Raw genomic sequence first — 10430 nt, forward strand, 5'->3', positions numbered from 1 at the left:
AGCAGGGGGGCCTTGCGTGCGCTGCAGTATTTTAATCCATGACGGCGTAGTGTGTTACTTATGGTTTTCTTTGAGACTGTGGTCCCAGCTCTCTTCAGTTCATTGACCAGGTCCTGCCGCGTAGTTCTGGGATGATCCCTCACCTTCCTCATGATCATTGATGCCCCACGAGGTGAGATCTTGCATGGAGCCCCAGACCGAGGGTGATTGACCGTCATCTTGAACTTATTCCATGTTCTAATAATTGCGGCAACAGTTGTTGCCTTCTCACCAAGCTGCTTGCCTATTGTCCTGTAGCCCATCCCAGCCTTGTGCAGGTCTACAATTTTATCCCTGATGTCCTTACACAGCTCTCTGGTCTTGGCCATTGTGGAGAGGTTGGAGTCTGTTTGATTGAGTGTGTGGACAGGTGTCTTTTATACAGGTAAAGAGTGGAGAACAGGAGGGCTTCTTAAAGAAAAACTAACAGGTCTGTTAGAGCCGGAATTCTTACTGGTTGGTAGGTGATCAAATACTTATGTCATGCAATAAAATGCAAATTAATTACTTAAAAATCATACAATGTGATTTTCTGGATTTTTGTTGTTCGATTCCGTCTCTCACCGTTGAAGTGTACCTATGATAAAAATTACAGACCTCTACATGCTTTGTAAGTAGGAAAGCCTGCAAAATCGGCAGTGTTTCAAATACTTGTTCTCCCCACTGTATGTGTGTGCTCAAAGCAATTACAGTCTAGTCTTCAGTAGTCACATACGATGTATGTTTGCTTACACAGCTGACAGGCTTTGCGGGTCTTTGGTGGCGCAAACACGTGTAAGTGAATGCAAGGGCAACCCTGCATCCATTAAGCCATCAGCTCCTTCTGTTGTTGAGGCATGCATCTCACATTCACCCCTCATGTTTGATTTTCAAGCCACTGGTCTGCCACTTTGGCTTACCTTTATCATGACAAACAGGCGGAGAGGGAGATCACCCTGTTTACTCCCCATCACTCACACTCTCCCTCGCCATCTCTCACCCTCTCTTCCTTTACACCCGTCTTTCTCTCTCCAGCACTCCCTGTCTCTCCCTTTCTCAACTCTATACCTTTCTCCATATGTTTCCCTTTGGACCTCTCTCTCAGTTTCTCATCTTCTCTCCCCCACTCTCTCGCTCTCTTTCTCTTTCACCCTCCCGCCCGTGTCTCTCCCACCCTAATCTTATCTCTTTCTCTCTCTGTAGTTGGGTATACCATGAATGATCTGATCTTCGAGTGGTTGGCAGAGAACCCGGTGCAGGTGGCTGATGATCTGACACTCCCTCAGTTTGTGCTGAAAGATGAGCAGGATCTGGGCTACTGTACCAAGCACTACAACACAGGTGGGACCTTGGTGGAACTTCAGTGGAAGAGCACATTGTTACCATTGTTTTTCTGAAAGGAACATAAATGGCAGAATGGAGCTTTGGGGGTTGGGGATTGTGTTTAATTGATGTTTAAGAAAAGAGTTCAGCGCATAAGTTGTTGAGAAAGCTGGTGCTTTCTGCAGAATGATTAAAAGTGCTAGATGCTGCAGAATCATTGATACATTTTTCTCATACATGAGAAAAAAGCAAATTAAGTGCTCAATGGAGTAGCAGCAACTTCCTTCTCAACATATGATCTGAACTCCATGGACCAGTGGCAACTTTTCCAACCTACACACAAAAAACACGTAAATTCTACAGAATTTTCCAAAAGACTGACTTAAGTATTTGCCAATTCTATCGGTTATGGTGGCAGGTAAATTCACCTGCATCGAAGTTAAGTTCCACCTGGAGAGACAGATGGGCTACTACCTGATCCAGATGTACATCCCCAGCCTGCTCATCGTCATCCTGTCCTGGGTCTCCTTCTGGATCAACATGGATGCTGCCCCGGCTAGAGTGGGCCTGGGCATCACCACCGTGCTCACCATGACCACCCAGAGCTCTGGGTCCCGGGCCTCTTTACCCAAGGTGAGCATAGATAACGCTCTACCAACACCAGGGATGTAGTGTTAAAAAGTAAGGCAAGTAAGCAGGATGATGGATAGCGAGTCTAGTAAGTGCTATCAGTGCTAATTTTGCAAGATGTGGAAACACTATTCACATGAAGGGTCACTGTCAATGCAAAGCTTGTAGGAACTGGTAGCATATGTATCAGAATGTTTCAAATAGTTTCAATTTAATCATATGACTCCTCTCCCAATGCTGATTGGCTATTTCAGATGTCACTTTAATGGGCTGGCACCTGGTTATTGTCACCTGCCAGATCAACGGAATGCAATGTTAATGGTCCAGTTCATAAACAATTACTTCTAGCATCTGCAATGCTAGGCCTCTAGGTTTGTTAGACTGGAATAGCCAATTTAGATACAGTGGTTAGGCCATGTCTAGACAGGTAGCTGGCAAAATATTACTATGGAGTGAACTTAACTGGAATTTCAAACTTGAGTTTGACATGTTTTGACGTTAACGTGTTCATGAACAGAGCAGAGTTGACATTCCCTAGCTGATGTATGAGTCTATGTGAATCGGATGCATCTGCCTGCATCTTATTTTCTCCAGTCACAATTTTGGGCCATTCTGAAGACAAGGCTCATTAGTCTCACTAGTCCTGTGTTGCTCAGTATGTAGAGCAGCTCCAGGGTTGTGAGTTCAATTCCCACAGGGGACCAGTATGAAAAAAGTATTAAAAAATGTATGCACTTAAGTCTCTCTGGATAAGAGCGTCTGCTAAATGACTAAAATGTAGTCTGCATGTTTAGGGCAGTGTCAGTATGCCATTTCCCCTTTAATTATGCACACCAAAGCCTCCATTGATTCACTATTGATGACCCGGTTACCTTGTGTGCCTCTCCCCGCCAGGTGTCCTACGTGAAGGCCATTGACATCTGGATGGCCGTGTGCTTGCTGTTCGTGTTCGCTGCGCTGCTCGAGTATGCAGCAGTCAACTTCGTCTCGCGGCAACACAAGGAGTTTATCAGGCTGAGGAAGAAGCGGCGGCGGCAAAGAATAGTGAGTGTAAATCGCCAGACACACACACTGGACAAACACACCTGTCACTTTCTACCACACTGACTTACAGACCTTGTTATTGTGCGCTGCTGTATATTCAGAGACTGACAACAGCAACACACTACAGCTGGCCGTCACTTTACATGAGGAAGATACAGCTCATTTCAGGCTCAGCTCATTTCCACGGTGAGGACTGACATGCACAGATGTTCATGTGCTCCTTGCTCCCCTCGTCACACCATTAACCTGGTCTGTAACACAGGTTAAACCTGTCCTCCAGCCTCGCATCACTGGAACTCTGGGAGAGTAAAATAGGGAGTTTTATGGCTGAATAAGAGCTTAGGAGGAGTAAAATATTGCTGATCTGAAGTATTACTATCCAGCCAAACGAACCAATCCACCATGTAGCCACTTGTAGAGAATGGAGAGCGGTAATGCTACTGAGCACAAATTACAAGACGGGAGACCCTTTAGCGAAACAGAAAATTGACTCTCAAGAGCAGAGAGAGTCTGAAAAACAGAGTCTGAAAAAACACATTAAACGGTGGTCCAAAATGGGTGGGCTGTTTTCCTAGAGTATTAAAGCTCCCACTGTCCAGGGCAGACAAATCTCACAGATTTAGTGGGCTGTCTACTGGACTCGAATACAATAAAAGGAGCGAAAATGATTTTCCATGAGAGCAAGAAGTAACTCCACATCAGTAGGGCAATTACTCCCATCAAGACATTTGGCTTCTGAATTATCCATCTAGGGTGGTATTAAAGCATGGCCTTGGGCTGATGGAGCACACCTAGCTACCATCACTGACTGACCAGGGTTAATCAGTACCTACTGTACCTCCATGGTCTTCAGCTTGGCGTTGAAAAACAACAGAGGGCAGTCAGACCCTGACACCCAAGCTCCCATGTACGTGTACTGTATACACTACAGCTTACGTCATGAAGGAAATAAAACTACTTTATATCTACTGTATAAGAAAATGAGTTGCAGTGTTTGCAAAGCCAACTTACTTTAGTTCCTCAAGGATATTTTCCTCAGCCTCCTGAGCTACAGTAATTCCCTTGTTTAAACCCGTTTGTTGATGAATCATACTTTTAACGTTTTCCTTGAGTGCTTCGCTGATTTAAAGGCTAAATTGCATAGCTTGTTTTCCGTTTAGTTCCGTACCACCATGTTTGATATATTATACAGTAGCAGTCAAAAGGTTGGACACACCTACTCATTCAAGGGTTTTTCTTTATTTTTACTATTTTCTACATTGTAGAATAATAGTGAAGACATCAAAACTATGAAATAACACATATGGAATCATGTATGTCCAAAAAAGTGTTTTATATTTTATATCTGAGATTCTTCAAAGTTGATACCCTTTGCCTTGATGACAGCTTTGCACATTATTGGCATTCTCTCAACCAGCTTCATGAGGTAGTCATCTGAATGCATTTCAATTAACAGGTGCGCCTTGTTAAAAGTTAATTTGTGGAATTTCTTACCATCTTAATGTGTTTGAGCCAGTCAATTGTGTTGTGACAGGGTAGGGGTGGTATACAGAAGATAGCTCTATTTGGTAAAAGACCAAGTCTATATTATGGCAAGAACAGCTCAAATAAGGAAAGAGAAACGTCCATCGTTACTTTAAGACATGAAGGTCAGTCAATGCGGGAACATTTCAAGAACTTTGAACGTTTCTTCAAGTGCAGTGGCAAAAACCATCAAGCGATATGATGAAACTGGCTCTTATGAGGACCGCCACAGGTTAGGAAGACTCAGATTTACCTCTGCTGCAGAGGATAAATTCATTAGATTTAACTGCACCTCAGAGTGCAGCCCAAATAAATGCTTCACAGAGTTCAAGTAACAGACACATCTCAACATCAACTGTTCAGAGGAGACTGGGTGAATCAGGCCTTCATAGTTGAATTGCTGCAAAGAAACCACTGCTAATAGACACCAATAAGAAGAAGAGACTTGTTTCGGCCAAGAAACAAGAGCAATGGACATTAGACCGGGTGAAATTTGTCCTTTGGTCTGATGAGTCCAAATTTAAGATTTTTGGTTCCAACCTCTGTGTCTTTGTGAGACGCAGAGTAGGTCAGCAGATGATCTCCGCATGTGTGGTTCCAACCGTGAGTCACGGAGGAGGAGGTGTGATGGTGTGGGTGTGCTTTGCTGGACACTGTCAGTGATTTATTTACAATTCAAGTCATACTTAACCAGCATGCCTACCACAGAATTCTGCAGTGATACGCCATCACATCTGGTTTGCGCTTAGTGGGACTATCATTAAATTTTCAACAGGACAGCAACACAAAACACACCTCCAGGCTGAGTAAGGGCTATTTGACCAAGGATAGTTATGGAATGCTGCATCAGATGACCTGGCCTCCACAATCACCAAAGTTGTTATCAAGGCAAAGGGTGGCTACTTTGAAGAACCTCAAATACAAATATTCCATGTGTTATTTCATTGTTTTAATGTCTTCACTATTATTCTGCAATGTAGAAAATAGTACAAATAAAGAAAAACCCTTGAATGAGTAGGCGTGTCCAAACTTTTGACTGTTACTGTATGTTCACATCTTTTGCCTATTTTTGGCTCAAAGAAAGTAATGTACTTTTGCTTAATTTGGAATGAAGCAGATAGCATTTCCTGCACTCAGCAAAATTATTAGATTAGCATTTCTTAGGAATTAAGTTTTGCAGCACCTGAGCACATCATTCTTTCAGGACCCTTGTATTATAGACAAAAGCTGAGAAAAAAGGTACACAATCCAATGTGCAGCTCATTTCTGATTGGTATTAAAATAGAGAATAGCATGGTTTCAAATGAAATTTTTCCAATCTATGTATTGCTCCTTTCTCTGCGGAGGACATGGCCTTGGCCAATCAACCGCCGAGTGTAGAGTCAGAGAGGAAAGTGAACGACCTGCCTGGCAACAACACCATCAGCACCAGCTACCACGGAAACCTGAATCAGCACTGCAGGGCCTATGCCAGGGTAAAACTGACCCCTGTATCACCTCTGACCCCAAAGTGAATGTTCCATCACCTCTGTCCACTCAAACTGAATCTGTTGACCCCCAAAACCGAATGTCTTCCACCACATCTGATCCCCAAAGCGAATATGTTCTACCCCTGCACTGAAACAAACCCCTTTTGACCTTTCTCACTCCCCCCCCCCCCCCGGTCTGCTCCTGCCCTTTACGCCATCCTAATTCTAAACGTTAATTAAAGTCTGATGTAATTCTGTGTCATCGGCTCCAGGTGGGTACTCTTCGGGGGGGGGGGGGGGGGGGGGGGTTCACCTTCGCTGTCTTCTCAAGAAAGCAAAAAGACATGACACAGGACATCAGCTCTGAGGGTGTTGGCATGTACTGATCGCTTAGTACTTAGAGATCTTTTTTATTGAGTTAAAAATGTGCCTTCAGAAAGTATCCATACACCTTGACATATTCCACATATTGTTGTGTTACAGCCTGAATTCAAAATTGATTACAAAAAAATACATTCTCACCCAATGACATAGTGAAAACAAATTTTATCAAATTCACTGAAAATAAAATACTGAAATATCTAATTTACACAAGTATTCATACCCCTGTATGAAAAACGGTTGTTGATCATTGCTAGACAACCATTTTCAGGTCCTGCCATTGATTTCCAAGTAGATTTAAGTCAAAACTGTAACTCGGACAGTCAGTAACGTTCACTTTCTTCTTGGTAAGCAACTCCAGTGTAGATTTGGCCTTGTGTTATTGTCCTGCTGGTGAATTAATATCCCAATGTCTGGTGGAAAGCAGACTGAACCAGGTTTTCCTCTAGGATTTTCCCTGTGCTTCGCTCCACTCCATTTCTTTTTTACCCTGAAAAACTACCCAGTCCTTAACGATTACAAGCATACCCATGAAATGATGCAGCCACCACTGTGCTTGAAAATATGGAGAGTGGTATTCAGTAATGTGTTGTACTGGATTTTACTGGGTTGACTGATAAACCATCAAAAGTGTAATTAATAACTGCACCATAATCAAAAGGGATATTCTGTTTATTTATTTTTTATCCATCTACTAATAGGTGCCCTTATTTGTGATGCATTGGAAAACCTCCCTGGTCTTTCTTTGTGGTTGAATCTGTGTTTGAAATACACTGCTCGCCTGAGGGACCTTATAGATAATTGTTTGTGAGGTAGTCATTAAAAATAATGTTAAATACTATTATTGCACATATAGTGAGTCCATGCAACTTATTACATGACTTGTTAAGCAAATGTTTACTCATGTAGGCGTGCCATAACAAATCAGTTGAATACTTTTTGACTAAAGACATTTCAGCTTTTAATTTTGAATTAATTTGCGAACATTTCGAAAAACATCATTCCATTTTGATATTATGAGGTATTGTGTATAGGCCAGTGACAAAACAAAATCCAAATGTAATCCATTTTCAATTCAGGCTGTAACACAAAAAAAAGACCTGCCGAGGGTCAGGGAGAAAGACACCCGGGAGGGTCAATTCACTCACTGCCTTAACACTGACTACTAATAACCCAATTTAGATCCCACATCCCACCTTTCCCTGCCAAAGTGCATCTCTCAAGGTGTGAGAGGACTGTCAACATTAAGCTACATGTCTATTAATATTCTCCACAAAGATAGGGAATATGGCATCTCACTCTGCATGGAAAGAGTGCCCCGCCATCCATCATTGGTAATGCCCATTGTGAGTTTTTGTCGGGACCCTGACTTTTCACTCCGGCACCTTGATAGGTCTATTATTTCAGAAGTTTAGATTTTTTTAAAGTCTGTGTCCTTAGCCTACAAAGAGAAATGGAGGTACATTTTTTTACTTTGGTAATTAAAATGGCCCTTTCGCGTTAATGATACTGTCATTGAGATGTGGAGCCAATTTTAAGGTATTGTCCCATGTAGCTTAACCCTCAACAAGACAAAGCTGCACTTCCTTCCGGGTAAGGCCTGTCCACTCCAAGACCTCTCCATCAAGGTGGACAACTCAGGTTCATGATCTACAATATCTGTGGAGTACAACGTTTCCTCACACAAGAAACGGCACACCTCCTAATCCAGGCACTTGTCATCTCCCGTCTGGACTACTGCAGCTGGCTCTGTTGGCTGGGCTCCCCGCTTGTGCCATCAAACCCTGGAATTTATCCAGAACGCAGCAGCCAACCTGGTGTTCAACCTTCCCAAGTTCTCTCATGCCACCCCACTCCTCCGCACACTCCACTGACTTCCAGTCGAAGCTCGCATCCACTACAAGACCATGATGCTTGCCCAGGTGCTTGCGTCTGCCACCTCTGGTCTGTTGGGCATCCTAACCCTACTAGGGTTGAATCAGCTCCCGCTCATTCAAAACTGTTCTTTCTACGACTGTAATATGTGGTTGACTCACATAGCTTAAGATCTTAAGATAAATGCACTAACTGTAAGTCGCTCTGGATAAGAGCATCTGCTAAAATATATATTTGTTTTTTACAAATTACATTGTGTAATTTAACAACGGTCCCTAACAAGCCCCACAGGGATATCCAAAGTCAATGCAAATTGACCACGGGCAATACGATTGGGTCGCATGCAGCTGCCAAGCTGTTGGCATGTAGGTAGGATTGAAAAAAAATACAACTTCACTTAGGTTGTGATTTCTCACAAAACTCAGTTTTGGACGAGACTGACTTTCTGACCAAAATTACACAATGTAGTAAACTTTGACAGGAGAATACATGATTATGACTCATATCGATGCCACATAGGCTGTTTTCTAAATGAGAAGTTGTTTTTAGGGGCAGTTGCACTTTAAGTCCAGACATGCTTGGTGTTTTTCATTTTAAGTAAGTAATGCCCTCACCCTGTTGCCCTTTTGCCTGCATCTGAGAATTACCCACTGGGAAGAAATATGAGTTAATGCCAGTTGACAGTGAAGAGCCAAGTTGTGCTTTCTTTTTGCTTCATTCCCCAGGAAGAGGAACTGGTGAGAGACAGCCGTGGGTTTTACTTCCGCGGCTACGGACTGGGTCACTGCCTGCAGACCAAGGACGGAACGGCGGTGGAAGGGGCCACAATCTTCGCCCCGCCGGTGTCCACCATGTATGATGGAGAGGCGGTCCGCAAGTGCTTTGTGGACCGGGCCAAGCGCATCGACACGATATCCCGCGCAGTCTTCCCTCTGAGCTTCCTCTTCTTCAACATTTTCTACTGGATTACCTACAAAGTGCTGCGACATGAGGACATCCACGCAAATTTGTAATACGCTCTCTGCTCTATTCCCAACGACCTCTAATTGTTACATGCTACTTTTTTTTTCTTTTTTTTCAACCAAAACTGCCTATCAGATATACATTAAAAGTGTTTCAGGGGCATATGCTTCGCAACAGTTGCCATTGATGCTAAAAACTCTGTGCTCAGGTGCGTCTTCAGGATTTCAGAGAGAGAGAGAGAGAGAAAGTGTGTATGAAAAGAAAGTGAAGATGTGAATTTAAACTGGTGTTAGAGTGCTATTTGTTATTGCATTCTCTTTTATCTTAGTCATCTTATTTTGACTGGATTACAGCAGAAACATAATAATGCTAGTCTTTGAACTTCTGCCTGAACTCTGAACAATGGCTAAAGGCAGATACCACAAGGGAATATTAGTCATGGCTGGATGGATACTACTGACTTGAATACCAATCAACGCATCTTTGAATGAATGTAACAACAAAAAAAAAGAAGGAAAAAAGGCTTTTTTTACAACTTTACAATGCCAAACAAATGGATGTGAGGGAGGGATTGGGGTCTTTGATATTTCTGGATTTAAATGAGGTGATGATGATATGTTGTTTTAACTACATATGACAATAGATTACATACAGTGCATTCGGAAAGCATTCAGAACCCTTGAGTTTTTCCTAATTTTGTTACGTTACAGCCTTATTCTAAAATGTATTAAATAGTTTTGTCCCTAATCAATCTACAAACAATACCATATAATGACAAACCAAAAACAAATTTTTACAAAAACATTTTTTTTTAATAAAAAACAAAACAATGGAAAAAAATATATTTACACAAGTATTCAGACCCTTTACTTTGTTGAAGCACCTATGGCGGCAATTACAGCCTCGAGTCTTCTTGGTATGATGCTACAAGCCTGACACACCTGTTTTTGTGAAGTTTCTCCCATTCTTCTCTGCAGATCCTCTCAAGCTCTATCAGGTTGGATGGGGAGTGTCACTGCACAGCTATTTTCAGGACTCGCCAGAGATGTTCGATCGGGTTCAAGTCCAGGCTCTGGCTGAGCCACACAAGGACATTCAGAAACATGTCCCGAAGCCAGTCCTGCATTGTCTTGGCTGTGTGCTTAGGGTTGTTTTCCTGTTGGAGTGGGAACCTTTGCCCAGTCTGAGGTCCTGAGCGCTCTG

At 42.7% G+C, this 10430-nt stretch overlaps 1 protein-coding gene across 3 annotated transcripts in view; it reads left to right on the forward strand.

Annotated features, from left to right (window-relative positions):
- The window catches only part of LOC110505193 (glycine receptor subunit alpha-4-like), a 116507-nt gene extending 106440 nt beyond the window's left edge, over positions 1-10067 (forward strand). For 2 of the 3 annotated variants that reach the window (XM_021584243.3, XM_090219970.1), the window contains 4 exons: positions 1222-1359; positions 1760-1974; positions 2866-3015; positions 8990-10067. In XM_021584243.3, the coding sequence (XP_021439918.1) occupies positions 1222-1359; positions 1760-1974; positions 2866-3015; positions 8990-9277 (791 nt within the window). In that variant the 3' untranslated portion in view covers positions 9278-10067. Of the gene's footprint in view, positions 1-1221; positions 1360-1759; positions 1975-2865; positions 3016-5885; positions 6015-8989 lie in introns of all 3 variants that reach the window. The other variant, XM_090219971.1, reaches the window with a different exon arrangement.
- The last annotated feature ends 363 nt before the right edge of the window (positions 10068-10430 follow it).

Source organism: Oncorhynchus mykiss, chromosome 25, assembly GCF_057628025.1.
Source record: "Oncorhynchus mykiss isolate SJ-2025 chromosome 25, ASM5762802v1, whole genome shotgun sequence".
NCBI lineage: Eukaryota > Metazoa > Chordata > Actinopteri > Salmoniformes > Salmonidae > Oncorhynchus > Oncorhynchus mykiss.